This window comes from Dendropsophus ebraccatus, chromosome 13 (genome assembly GCF_027789765.1).
Source record: "Dendropsophus ebraccatus isolate aDenEbr1 chromosome 13, aDenEbr1.pat, whole genome shotgun sequence".
NCBI lineage: Eukaryota > Metazoa > Chordata > Amphibia > Anura > Hylidae > Dendropsophus > Dendropsophus ebraccatus.
In genome coordinates, this window is record NC_091466.1 from 59,460,404 (window position 1) to 59,475,867 (window position 15,464).

The 15,464-nt window shown below is 41.3% G+C and overlaps 1 protein-coding gene across 1 annotated transcript in view; it reads right to left on the reverse strand.

Moving 5' to 3' along the window:
* Positions 1 to 15,464, reverse strand: part of FMN1 (formin 1) — a 137,252-nt gene that overhangs the window by 87,672 nt on the left and 34,116 nt on the right. Inside the window, 1 exon segment of the mRNA XM_069949350.1 lies at positions 2,451 to 2,566. Coding sequence (XP_069805451.1) covers positions 2,451 to 2,566 — 116 coding nt within the window.

Genomic DNA, 15,464 nt, shown 5'->3' on the forward strand with positions numbered 1-15,464 from the left:
TCCGCCACGCCAATGAAAATCCAACAAAAAAAAAAACAAAAGGAAGCAGCCAACGTGTCACAGTAAAAAGTAAAACAAAAATAAGTTGCGTTTCACAAGCATACAAGCCCTCTCAGCTGGAGCAGGACGAGATCTCCTTCTTCCGCCTTGCTGCAGCTTTTCTACAGAGTGTAAATGTCATAGTCTGGAGACAGCCTGGAGGAGGCCGGTTTCAAGTTACTTTACCTCCCAACTTTCAGGTAACAGGTAGTTAATGAGGTGGGAGGGCCAGACGTTGTCATCTGTAGGATGGGAGGAGGGCTACACCGAGCAGACTGTGACCAGGCTTTATGTACTGTGGAGCAGGCAAGAGGCATAATAAAACAAATGCAGCTGTGTTCTCGTGGGATTTCCTGGGTGCTGCCATCTTACCTAGTCCAAGTACATACTGAGACTAAGTATCTTTCCTTCAAGATCACATTTCAGCTCAAAATAAAATAAACGACGCTTGTAAAATGTGTGTGATGTGATTGTACTTGTGTTTAGTTTTCTCTACATTTCAGAATTAGACTTTTATTAGTTAGTATATTCAGGCCAGACATTACTGGTATAACTCATTATACTTTAAGGGGTATTCCCATATTCTTAACTATCAGCTATACTAGTGGGACTTGCCAAGTTAAATATTTTTGCACATACATTAATTTACCACACTTTCCGCTGCCGCCTCCTCCTGATATGCTACACTTTTTCTCCCATTGTTAACAGCTCATTATCTAAATTGCCAACCACCTTATTCACCATTACGATTGCAAAAGATGGGATACAAATGTCACTCAAGATGTCCTAAATGTGATAGGGAAGGAGCAAATAGTCTTCATATGCTATGGAACTGCCCTCAGATTCAGCATTACTGGGAATGGATACTGGGTAGGATAGAAGAGAAACTGGGAAACAATATCCCTAGGGATCCAAAGGTGGTTATTCTTGGAACAACCGCCGGGATAGATAAAATACGCCAAACTTTCGCTAAAACTTTGGATGATTGCTAAAGTATTGATATTACGGTCATGGTTAGCCCCAGCCTCGCCACCTATGGGAAAATGGGAAAAACTTAGTAGGGAAAATAAATAAATATGAACAGATTAGCATGGCCAATAGTGAAATAGTGGGAAGGAAAAATATAAAAAAATGTGGGGTATATGGAATGATGTGTAAAGGGGGGAATATGTATCTAATAGAAAGAAGGGCAAATAGAATATCAGATGGAAGGCAATAGGATTAATTGATAATTTATTTTTCCTATTCAGTGACTATGCGTGGCTATCTCTGCTCTACCGAGGATGGGAAGGGGGGCGGGATAATGGGAGGGATTAAATAAATGTAGTAATATATGCCAATGTGGACAATTTATGTCTATGTATACTGTCGTACTTTAACTGTGTGTTATGTATTTGGATACAAAATAAAAGGAATTAAAAAAAAAAAAAATTGCCAACCACCACTCTGCTCTAAAAGCAGTGATCTGGCTTGTGTATATATAGCTACAATATATCTATACAATTACAATATAGCTATGTATATACCTACTAGACCACTGCTTTTAGAGCACAGTGGTTGTCAATAACCTAGACAATGAACTGTCAACAATGAGAAGAGCAGGTATAAAAATAGGAAAGTTTTGATGAGCCCTACAAGTACTATGTTAGTTAAGATAAGGAAACCATTTTAAGCTAGTGTAAATGCTTGCAATATAAGATTTAGTGTTCTTTTACATGGGCCGATAATCGTCAGACAGGAACACTTATTGATGATAATCAGCCATGTAAAAGGGGCCCTTAGATTGTGGCACCCACAAGGAGCAGGGGCTAATGTGAGTGCAGCATGTCAACACACTATAGACCAGGTGTGAAGAAGTAGCATCCATATTAAACATCTTGTCAAGTTTCAGTGGCATAATTTATGAGGTGCACACCTTATGTGTCATAATATTATGGTTTATATTTGGATTCCTATAAAAAGGAACAGTCGGCCCTTCAGCTGTTGCTAACCTACAGTTCCCATCAAATCTTTAGCTGTCCAGGCATGATGGTAATTGTAGTTTTGCAACAGCTGAGGTGCCACAGGTTCCCCATGCCTGCCATAGTAGGTTGGCTATATAACAGGTTAACAGCACGTCTGTCTGCCTTTCCCAGAGCAACCAATCACGAGTTCCGGTTAAAGTGAAACCTGCCGTTTAATTGGTTTTCCCTTAGCAACCAATCACAGCTCATCTTTCATATCCGAACGAGATCTGGTAAAGTAAAACCTGCACTGTGATTGGTTGCTAATGGAAAACCCTGCTTTATAAAGCAGTAATGCTATGATCCTGGGCTGGAGATAGTTTTATGTTGTTATGATGGCCCTTCTGCATCTGTTTGGAATCACAAACTTTTTAGACGCTAACAAGCAGGACCTCCATTTATACTTACATGTATATCGAGCGTCAGATGAAGATGATTCCTATCCGGCCTCCCTTGTTGATCCAAAACCTCAGCCTGAAAATCTGCTAGAGATTTGGTGATGCCTCTGAACTTATAGCCACCTCCTGTATAAAAGAAAGAAAGACTTTTAGCCAAACAAAAAGTAAAGAACATATATTTTATTTTTTGTAGAAATACTCTATTTTTGACCAGATTGGCCAACTGAAGATACTTAAAGGGTTTTTTTCCCCATCTGTGCACAGTACCCTAGGCCGTGCAGCCCAACAGAGTTTAAATATAGTGGAAGTGACATAATGCTCCATTCTGGGGCTACCAGTTTAAAAGTTATTTTTTAGGACAATAACTGCATTACCTGCCGAACAGACCCCAGGACAAAGCTTGGATTAAAAGCAGCTATCCGAACGTACAAGCAGTTCAGTGGCGGTCAGATTGTGGGTAGAGAGACACTTTAATATGTCAATACAAGTAGCTCTTAGTCCAAAGCAAAAGGGACCAAAAGTTATTAGGGTATAAGGGTATGTTCACCCTTGCATCTCCGCATGGCCTGGTTCATGAGACCATTTGAATGCATTATCAGCCACACATCTAGTTTAGACAATGAGTATATGGATGGCTTAACCCTAATAAAACCCTAACATTCTATCAGGTGAAGAATGAACATTTTTTTGTTGATAGGCTGATTACTCTTTCACATGGGAAGATTATCATATAAATGAGCGTTTTTAGTAACATTCATTACAGATAGTCAACCCTTGTAAAAGGGCCCTTATAGCTCTGCTTGTTGGATTCGCTCATGGCTTTGGGCAAACCTGCAATGGTAAGTAGCCTCAGAGAGGTTGCCTGAGCAGAAAAGTTTTCAGTAGAGATGAGCGAATTACGAATTTTGACAAAGCAAAGTGCTTTGTTTTATCAGCTCCACTTATTAAGCCGCTGGGCTATCAGCACTGCTCTGCTCCCTGCCGCTCCACCCAAGGTGCCGTGGAAAAGCTGTATCCAATCCGGGGAAACTGGGAGACGTTTCCCAAGATTGGATCCAGCTTTTCCAAGCATTCTGGGAGGAGCGTCGGGAGCAGAGCAGTGCTGACAACCCAGCAACTTAATGAGTGGACCGCGGATCAAATGAGGCACTTTGCTTTGTTGATATCTGTGATTCGCTCATCTCTACTTTTCAGGTATGTGGCTGGGGAGGCTGCCACATCATGACCCTGACCTGTAAGCAGCTAGTAGTCCCACAAAAGCCACATTCATACAACTGCATGGCTTTGTCAGTACAGTAACATAAAAATGAAAACTGATTCGGGACTCCTGGCATCATAACACACAATGCCGGGAGGTCTATGAATATGGTCAGTGCACAAAAGATGAATAAATGCGACTAAAAGTCCGTTCACACAAAAAAGATTATCTGACAGATTATATGCCTAAAATTTGAAGTCAAAGCCAGGAATGGATTTGAAAAGATGAGAAATGTCAGGCTTTTGTTATGACCTGATCACTAAGGCTATATTCACACTCATGGAGCACTACGTTCACACTTCATTACCCTAACGATCTGTGCCGCAAAAAACGGTCCGCATTACAACATGTCCTTTTTTTACGGCACGGATCCCGGCCCCTTATACATGTATAAACATATGAACGGGCCATTCAATAACATTGGTTTTATGTTCTGTCCGCAATTGTGGCCAGAACGACGGACATGTGAATACAGCCTTAGTCTCTTCCAAAATAAAGCTCATTTCTAAAACTCTCAGCACAGCAGGAAAGCAACACCACAAATTCCATGGGAACAGTTCTCCAGAAAACTTCACACCTTCTTTTGAGAGGTCATAGAGACAGCTACATTTACATAGTCATAGCACATGCTAATCTAATTTACACAACAGTCTCAAACAAAGTAGAACAGGATAGAGCAGACAGGAGGTGGCAAAATTAACCCTGGCACCATGCGTAATATTTCATTGGCTATATTGCAAAAACTGTAACAAAGTAGCCCTCCCCCCCCCAAAAAAAATTGAAAAATCGAGCACCATTTCTCTTATTAGTGTCTGCTTATGTGGATAAGGAAGCACAGTCTGCCTATTTTGTTTTTTTTTTTTGGTCTTTACTAGGGGTTTTATGTAGATTGTGTGTTTAGTGTCAGTTCGGAGTCCCTATTCCAGGTATGCAGGTTTGGCTATAAAGGTCAAAGATACCTCACACAGGATTGTAATTCACAATTTGTAGCACTAGACAGACATACATACTTTCCATTTGGTGTCAACACACACACACACTATAAGATCATACTGTATAGGCCATTATTGATCTATAAACTAATGAATTCATATTGTAAATTTTATTGTTTTTGTAACTCAGGTTGCTTTGCTTGGTGCTGTGCTATCCTTCTGCACACCCGTTACGTAACCTGAACGGTGACAGCTTGTTGTGGGCACCAAGAATAAGTGAAGCGTGAAGCCAATGAGGACTGCCATTAGAAATCATTATCAGTTCAAAGTAGATTCCGGCACTCACCAGTAGATGTTAATATTTATTAATCACACATCCAAAAGTAACAGGATAGCACAGTAATAGCCAATCCGAGGTGCACGATCACGTAGTTCAACAGTTGAACAGTATTTGGCGGCACTTCTGGGTTATAAGGTTACTTTTGGATATGTGATTAATAAATATTATTAGCATCTACTGGTGAGTGCTGGAATCTACTTTGGACTGTCATATGGTATTTATTCCTTTCACATGCACCACTTTATAACCCAGAAGTGCTGCCAAATACTGTTCTTCAACTATTAAAAATCATTGGGCCTCATACAATACAATTATCAGGGATTGCTACCTTTCATCCATGCTTCTCAGATTTCTAAGAAATTAAGCAAGCAGAAATTTCACCACCACTGTCGCACCAATAACCAGGTCCAACTAGGACCTTTATCAGATGTCAACAAGAGAACTTCTGGATATAAGAAGTGGTCATAGTGACACAGATTTTTTTGTTGTTGAAACGTATGTATATGTTAATGATGGTCCCAGTGAAGGGCCGAAAAGAGTGTCTATCCACTGTTATTTGACTCACTTTATAACAGAATACTGAGAAGGCTGTGGGGTTGATCTGTATATCTAAGTGTATTCACATTACTTATTGAAAGCGGCTTCCTGTGTACCTTATAGAGCTATAAGCAGACTCCTCTCCTCCAGGCTGTGCTATCCTGCTCTGTGGTGATCGTGTCCATAATATGGCTGACATGGAGGAGCATTTGACCATGGCCCCTCCTCCATGGGCATATACAAGCTAAATGGTAAACACTGGGGGGGGGGCATGGTCACATGCTCCTCCATGTCAGCCATCTTCTGGACAGACTCACCACAGAGCAGGGCAGGAGGAGAGAGTCTGAATTTAGCTCTATGAGGTACACAGGGAGCTGCTGTCAGTAAGTGCTGTGAGTACAGTTACCAATACTGTACACTGAGAAATTTTACTATAAAGTGACCAACCCCTTTAAAATGTCCACAATGATAAGAAGAGGACAAGGCTGAAGATTCTAGAGACAATGTAGGCTTGTATATTGTCATACCTGCTCTGGTACAAAAGAAAGCTTATCAGTTTCTTTGGGCAACTTTTATATATTATATATTTATATTCAGCATTTATACATTACTACGCCCTCACGTTCCAACCTTTAGGACCAGCCATCAATTTGTGTTAGACTCATTATTGCGAGCAGAACACTAAATTGTCATGAAATGCAAACAAATTCTTTCTGATCTCTGGAACAACATTGTACTTGTATATTAGTATTATTGCTAAAGTGTGATCACATGGTTATTATTATCTCTTTCTTTCAATATTGTTATTCTAACTATGATCATACTATACGAGCTCTATACTAGGGCCACAATACCATTTTTTATACTGGAGTCAAAGTATAAGGGGCACTGTATAGTTGAACCCCCTTATCAATATACAGTACCTTGTATAGTTATGCAATTGTTGCAAAAATTAGTATTGAACACTTATCCTGCAGTTTTATACAGATCCACAGGGGGGCTGTAGCTACCTGCTACTTCCACATTTTAATAAGAAAAAAATTGTCTATAGCACCACCAAGTGGCCAAGAATGATATTAGCTGTAATACTTGTAGCTTTAAATTGGTTGACGAGTTATTTTATATTTTTATATAAAATATAAAAAACAGATCTACCTTAACAGTATGTAACAAATCTACACGTATACATACAAACTTAAGTACAATTATTGTAATATAATTTGTAATAGAACTTTCCACATTAATATATTTGGAAGGATATCAACTAATCCTCTGGAAATATATTTACTCACCTTTTTATATGTCATAGCAATTAGATAGAACAAAAGCCAATACACTATTTGTGTTAAGCCGAGTTCACACTGCATTTCTGCAGTCAGTTTTGTCATCTGTTTTACGCAAAAAATGGATTTAAAAAAACATGTATTTGTGTGCACCTGTTTTCCGTTGACTTTCATTGTAAAAAATATAAAAAAAAAAACATCTGCTTTTTTTAGTGTATACAAAAATGTGGTCAACCACATTTTAGTGTACGCAAAATGAAAAACTGATCAAAAATCCTTTTTTCTACTTTTTTTTTATTGAAGTCAAAGAAAAACGGATCCTAACAAATGCACACAAATACACCAGAGAGCACAGTCATATTGGCTATATAAGAAGGGGGATTTTGAGTGTGTGATAGTAAGAGCAACTGAGAGTACTTTGCTCTATAAAGGGTGCATTCCCACTAAGGAATCCGGGCGGATATCCAACCGTGGATTCCGCCGCTCATCCCCGCTCGCAACTCCACCAGTGCCATACACTCCAATCTATGCACAGGTGGATTCCGCAGTCTGCCCAAAGAATTGACATGTCAATTCTTTGGGCAGACGGCAGAATCTGCCTGAGCACAGAATGGAGTCTATGGCTCAGGCAGAGATGCAAGCGGGGGTGAACGCCGGAATCTGCTGGAACTTCTACGCACACATTTCTTAGTGTGAAAGCACCCTTATAGTGCTTCTCAATTCCAGTCCTTATGGCCCACCAACAGGGCATGTTTTGGGGATATCCCATACAAAGAATAGCTGTAATACTTGATGCACCAAGCATAATTATATCACCTAGGAAATACTAAGGAAATCCTCAAAACATTACCTGTTGGTGAGGCCATGAGGACCGGAGTTAAGAAGCACTGGTCTATAAGGTGCGAACTGTTTCCATATAGTGATGAATATAAGCTATGTAAGGGCAGTGCAATCAGGTGTAGAAAAATCTATTTGTTGTATTGATCTCTATTAGATAAATGGGTGGACAAGTGTAGCACATCAGCTTTAATAACTACTGAACATTAAAGAGCCTCTGTACCAACAATCTGCCCACCCCAAACCACTTGTACCTTCGGATAGCTGCTTTAAGCCCAAGACCTGTCCTGGGGTCCGTTCGGCAGGTGACGCAGTTATTGTCCTAAAAAATACTTTTAAACTTGCAGCCCTGTGTCAAACTGGCGTGGCCTAGAGTGTCTGTGCCCTAGGCTTGCACCGCATCTCCGTCCCTCCTCCCCACCTTCTCCACCATTAGGAATGCCCCGGGCTGTTTTTTTTCTATTAATCACTTGTCTGAAAACTGCACAGGTGCCTTAACAATCCAACACATGTGCAGTGGTGTGAATAGGTGATGAATAGGAGAATACCTGCCTAATGATGAGGAGGGCAGGGAGGAGGGACAGAGGGCTGGTGCAAGTCTTACGCACAGACACTCTAGGCTACGCCAATTTGACACAGGGCTGCAAGTTTAGAAGTTGTTTTTTAGGACAATAACTGCATCACCTGCCTAACGGACCCCAGGACAGATCTTGGATTAAAAACAGCTATCCGAAGGTACAAGTGGTTTGTGGGGGCAGATTGTGGGTACAGAGTAGCTTTAAGCAAAAACAGCAGCGCCCAGAACCCAGGGTGGATTTAAGATTTTCCACACCAAAATATATGAGCAGGAATATATAGGACCTATGTTTGGGGGGGAATCACTGGGGATATAGTTTATTTCCCGCAGCATTTCCATCCCACACTTAACAGTTGGACAGTCTACATTTAAGCAACACAAAGTAATGAGGCATACATTATTCAATCCCAGATAAATAGAGCCCAGCTATTACTATCTTACTGCTTCTCAGACTTTTATGATGTTTCTCTGACTGCACCTCAGTTCCATTGAAGTGAATGGAGCTGAATTGTAACACCACACACTACCGGAGTTGTGCTGTCTTTGCAAGAAAGTATCTGCTTTTTTTTAACTCTGGATAGCTCCTTTAACTTCTGATAAAACATTCTACATGAAGCTAGTTTCCGAATGACAGATCAGATTTATAGGATCTGGGCATTTGCTTGTTATGCCTTTCTGTAAAAAACCTTTAAAGCTGACCTGTGAGCAGCTATTTGCTGAAGAAAGTTAAGGACTTCTTACCTTGAATCAGGAAATATTATTCTTTTTTAAATCTGCCACTCCTGCACTGAGATATATTCGCTTCAAAAATGTTATACAAGTTAGGAAACTAGGTCCACTGAGTGTTCATCTTAGCTGTAAAAGCCAAGCAATGTTCACAGAGTGGGTGTTACAATGTAGGCATAGGGGAATTAGGAGAGATGAGGTTGAACATTGCTGGGCTTTTGCAGTCCAGGGTAACACCCTGTGGGCCCAGGGTCATATTAAATCTCATCTAAGCCCCGAGTTGTCCACCCATCCTGCCCCCACCCTAGTGTGCAGACACACTGATGTGTGAAGGTCCCTCTATAGTAGATGGCCCCCCCGAGTACTTCCCCTTTAGTAGATGGCCCCCAGAGTACTTCCCCTTTAGTAGATGGCCCACAATGCAGTCCCTCTTTAGTAGATGGCCCACAATGCAATCCCTCTTTAGTAGATGGCCCACAATGCAGTCTCTCTTTAGTAAATGGCCCACAAGTCAGTCCACCTTTAGTATATTTTCCCCAACGTAGTCGCCCTCTAGTATTGGCCCCCAGTGTAGTCCCCTTTAGTAGTTGGCCCCAATGCAGTCCACCCTTAATAGATGGCCCCCAGTGTAGTCCCCCATGTTAGTAGAAGGCTCTCTCCTGTGTAGTTCTCCCCTTGGTACATGGCCCTCTTCTGTGTAGTCCCCCTTTAGTACATGCCCCCCAGGATAACACTGAAAAAAAAACCCTTCATTGCTGCTGTCCCATCACAGGCACTCGCACTCCTCTTCTGTCTTCCACCACTGACCGTGTGTGTGACAGACACTGCCTGCGCCAGAAGTCCTGGCCAGTGCAGGCACATTTAAAATAGTACGTGCACTTAGGGACGACCCTGCAACTGGAATTCACTCGGTAGCTTCCCGAAGGATATGCCAGTGGACCTCAGAATGAATTGCACCTTCTCGGCAAGCTTAGATGTGGGCAGCTGCCCCCAGGCGGCCCTCAAACTGCCTACATTATGTTCCATCACTGCGTGAGCTTAATCAACCAATTTGCGTAAAACTTCTGAAGCTTCTATCTCAGCGCTTGAGTGACAGATTGAAATAAGAGTTATTTCTTCTAATTTAGGGTAAAAAAAACCTCTATGGTACACAGCCAAAAAGCTGCGGACAGGTCCACTTTAGCACATTTTGCTCTGTGGCATCACTATATAAAAATACTTCACATCCCCCAAACCTATTTTTAAAAAGAAAAGTTTTGATTTCTATATAAATTTGTGCATTGACTGTTGAGAATGACCATCTCCTCTCGTTCTTCATCTGCCTTGTAACCAGGGCTGTGGAGTCAGTAAGCCGCAGCTCCGACTCGAACTCAGACTCTGACTACTGAATTTTATCAGGATCGTCTCCTGCTCCTTTATAAATGGCCGGTCAGACACCGGGGAGTTATTTATCACACTGGCTCAGCAGCTTCTCCCTAATGTCCTACTATGTTTCTAACAATTCACCATAAACAAAGAAACACTGCTAACAATGCCTGTTATATAAAGGGGTCACACATAGTGATATAAAGGGGTCACATCCTGTTTTTGCAAGAAAGTAGCTGTCTTTTTTTTTTTTTATTCTAAATCCTACATAGTCCCTTTAAATGCATTTTTGATTGGCTAGGAGATTAAAGCAGGTTAAAAAAACTGAAACATTAGTCATCCAAACCAGTTGTGTTCTTTTAACAGCATTGGTGGATAACCTCTTTAGAAAATACACACTATTCGGATAATTATTTTAGTCCAAGCCTGATTATATTGATGCTAAAAATGCAACTTAATTATAATATTTTTCTCCAGTCAAAAAAGGGTACTGTCAAAAGGAAAAAAAACTCAAGTCAACTTGTGGCAGAAATATTATACAGATTTCTAAATTACTTGTATTTTCCTCAATACTCAAGTCTTCCAGTACTTAGCAGCTGTATGTCCTGCAGGAAGTAGCGTATTCTTTCCAGTCTGACACAGTGCTCTCTGTTGCCACCTCTGTCCATGTCAGGAACTGTCTGGAATAGAAAAGGTTTTCTATGGTTTTCTTTTGCTCTTAACAGCTCCTGCAATGGACACAGGTGGCAGTAGAAAGTATGATAATTTATTCACTCTTAATTCATAAGATTGGTGATGACCCAGCAGCTAACAAGTCAAGCTCATTCTGCAGGGATGCTAGATATGACTTGTCATAATCTGTTTATTTGCAAATCCAGCTGGAGAAAATTGCACTGAACTAATTTTGTAATATATTTTTTTTTGCAAATTCTGAGTTCTTGAAGAGCATAGTGGTCCCTGGCAGAAAACTCATCGCAGACAGTGCTCAGCAACCTAGAAGAAATCACTTCTGACGGATCAACTTGCACACAAGGAAGTCTCAACCTCCACAGGCGCCTGTTATGTAATCATGTAGACACAACGGCAATAGAGGGCAATGAGGTAGAAACAGCAAGAAATCAGGAAGAAAATGCACCTAAAAGTACTACACACACGAGTCTTACATGAACATGTGATCTACATACTGTGCGGAGCCTGGACAGGGATACACAAGAGATCTGAAGATGGAGAACACAAAATGATGGTAAAACTCTTGTTTAATCTACACGTCTGCTTAGTGCTTAGTTTAGATCATAGGTGTCAAACTCAGGCCCTTCAGCTGTTACAAGACTACAATTCCCATCATGCCTGGCTTTACCTTTGGCTGTCCAGGCATGATGGGAATTGTAGTTTAGCAACAGCTGGACGGCCATAAGTTTGGCACCACTGACATAAATGCTCCCACAAGCATCAATGATTCTTTGGGGCCCTGTCGTTGGCTTCCAGATGTCTAACTTTTGAGTGGATCGGATAAAGAGACAAGACGTGGAACGTTCTCAAAACTTCATCAGTGATTTTTATTAATATGGAGGATGAATATATGGGAGTTCTTTTTGCTAGACACAAAGAAGTTCTTAAAGGGGTCATCCACTTTGGATAATCCCTAATGTGGTCTCACCACGCTGATTCTTTTTTTGTTTACATCTGTCCAAAACGTTCTGTCGTCCGCTTAAAGGGGTTATCCAGCACTACAAAAACATGGCCACTTTCTTCCAGAGACAGCCCCACTCTTGTCTCCAACTTGGGCAGGGTTTAGCTGCTCAGTTCCATTGAAGTGAATGGAGCTTAAATGCAAACCGCACCTGACCTGGAGACAAGAGACGCAATGTCTCTGAAATAAAGTGGCCATGTTTTTGAAGCACTGGATAACAACTTTAAGCCATGCTGGAGTATTTAGAAGTTATTTTTTTGTCTGACACTAGATGTCAGTTTTGTACATATCTGAGTATTGCACAGCTAAAGTTACTAATTGGTTACTGTTTTTTTCATGTACCACATGGATCTGTGAACCAATAGAAGTTCTTTCTTCTCTCCCTCTATCCTATCTCTCTTTACACTTTCACACACACACAGCTCAGCTTATATGCACTGAAGGAAACAATTACATGGGAAAGAGGAAGTGTAGCTCAGTCTTAGTCAGATTCCTGTGCAGATAGGACACAGGACAGGACAGTCTCTGCTGCAGTCAAGTTGGGCCCTGGCTCCTGCCAGGTCCCCTGTCAGGGACAAGAGAACAAGTATCCAGAAGTGTGCAGTCTAGGCTTAGACTCAGGCACATAAAGTGAACTCCTTTCTCTCAAGCAACTATACAAAGCACTATGCAGTGTTAAACCGCTCAGGAGAGGACTAGTCAAAAGAAAACCTCAACCCATGCCATGGACAAGAAGAACTCACAGTGCAGGACAGTATCCACTGTGGAGCCACAGAGCTAGGAACTGATCCGGGTTAAGCAAAGTTTAAGTAAGCCTATGAACTCCATCTCGCAGCACGGGTGTCAGCAGGGAACCCTCAGCATTCCGCTATATTCCAGGTAATAAGGTCTGGGGCCTGTGTCACCCATTAGTACGGTTCGGTCAACGCTAGTGGGCATAAGGTGGTGTGAAGACTGAAAGCAAAGGTCAATACACGGGCACAGGTGTTGTTCTTATTATTCTTCTAAAAGTATACTATTATATCCTCCAACATCCCGGCAGACCACATTACTACATGGGTTGAGACTCTCTCTGCATCTTCCTCTCTGCTACTCAGCACAACCTTATCGACATAACTATCTCCTACTCTGCAATTATCCTACAGATCTGTTTGTCTTATGTTCAGGGGCACCAAGGATCTGTAAGGAAACATGGCAGTAAATGTGCGCCACCCTAGGGAATATTTGGCATCACACAATGCCTATGCATTGTCTGTAAAACAACGGACACGGCAGATCCTTCAGAGACAAAGATGCTCTTGGTGATCGATTGGTACAGTCTGATCTCAGACCACAATAGTAGCTGTAAAAGATCCTAGATGGATTTATGATTATTGAGATGCCAGGTTGCAAACTGAGGTTGTTAACAATCGTAAACGCTACTAGTGTATTCATATCAGTACCTGAGCTATAGACGAACATTAGGATCTTGTCATTCATGCCTGGTTTTTCAGTGTTTAGTTTCCCATAATATAATATAATATTATTGACAAGGTGGCTGGTCTTATTTTACATTTTTTAATTTTATTAGCCCTACTTTTGTATCCTGTTTTCAGCTGCAATAAACATTTCAAACGGCTGATACTGTAAGATCAAACGGCTGATACTGTAAGATCCTAACAGCTATCTAACACTGTCATCTGTCGGGAACATGAACTGTAAGGGTCCCATTACACGGAGCGATTTTTAACTTTTAACAATTAACGATAAACAATCGCAAACAAGATTGTTTATCGTTAACCTGAAATCGTTCACTATATTACACAGAACAATGGTCGTTACTATGATGGTTTATTCCTTCTGATCCCAGCAAAACAATGAACAATGTGCAATTACACTTAACGAGTATTGAAAAAATGCAGAACTTGAGCGAACGCATGTGGAATTACAGCGAATATCGATAATTTTAGGTTCAGATCTAAATCACGATCAACGACATACGAACAATTTTCTGATCGTTGGCTGCAATTACACCGAACAATTATCGTTTAAATTTGAATATATAAATTTTTCGCACAATAATCGTCGCGTGTAATAGGGCCCTAACCAACAGATTCCCTTCATCATACTGAGAATTAACAAAATAAAAAAAAAAAAAGTGCTTTCTGGTGATTTCATGAAGGGTTAATTTCCGTAATCTTCTGGACTATGTATTACAGAACAGCCCTGCTGAGTCAGTAGTTAACAGGATTATTGGGGACAAAATGCTTGACCTGACGGCAAAAATAGCAATGTAATATAGTTACCAGCTCTGAGAGAGTAACAAAGATACACAGTTCCCTTTATCGTACCAGCATTAGGTATATTGCAGAGACATGTGCCTAGACACTGTAAGGCAGTATATGAAGGCCAAATGACTGGTTAGTAGAGTCCAGCAAGCTTCAAACACGGTCTGGTTCTTATAAATCAAAGTATGCGGCATTTGATTAGCGTCTGATGAAGCCCTAGGGAGGCTGGGAAACATGGATAAAGCCATAGGTCATATCCATGTTCTCAGACTCCATAGGGCTGCATCTAACTTCAGCCACCGCAAAATCAAATGCTGCATACTCTAGTTCGAATATACCCAAACATGATCCAAGTTTGCATTTGCTGATCGCTGGCTCTTTAATACGGGTCAATTAGTGGCACTCAATTGCCCAATAATAGGCCCGTTAAAAAGACTTTAGACAATGTAAACTTAGGGTCCATTTACACAGTTAGATTATCTGACAGATTATCTGCCAAAGATTTGAAGCCAAAGCCAGAAATAGACTATAAGACTATAACAGACTAACAGATCAGGTAATAAAGGAAAGCCTGAGATTTCTCCTATTTTCAAATCCATTCCTGGCTTTGGCTTTAAATCTTTGGCAGATAATCTTTCTGTGTAAATGGACAGTTAGGGTCCTCTTACACAGGCCGACTACGGCTCTGAACGAGCGCTGATCTGATTTCTGGACCTATTAGACGGCCCGATAACCTGGCAGTAAGGGCTGTATGGACATTGTTAGCGATGTCCATGTAGCCCTTGCCTAAAGGCCTGATACCTTACCTCATCCTGCTCTCGGTCGGGACCGCTGCAACCTGTGGTTGGCCGAGTTGCCTGTTAGCTGACGAGCCGCTGAGATGCTACAGCCACCAGGACCGGGAAGCTGCAGAGCACAAGAGAGAAGACCAGGAGCGAGGAGAGGTAAGGTATCAGGTGTTCGGGCAATCATCAGCCATCAGCTGCACATCACTATTACACATAGCCATGTGCAGTTGGCGCCCGGCAGTTTTAGGTCAAAACCTAAACCAACGAAAGCCCAAAAAGTCGATGATCGTTTTATTGGCTGATCGTTGTCTCTATTACATGGAGTGATAACCAGACCAATTTGACCAATTAAAGCTCTGTGTAATGGGACCCTTATGGTGCGTTTACACAGACAGATTTATCTGACAGATTTTGAAAGCCAAAG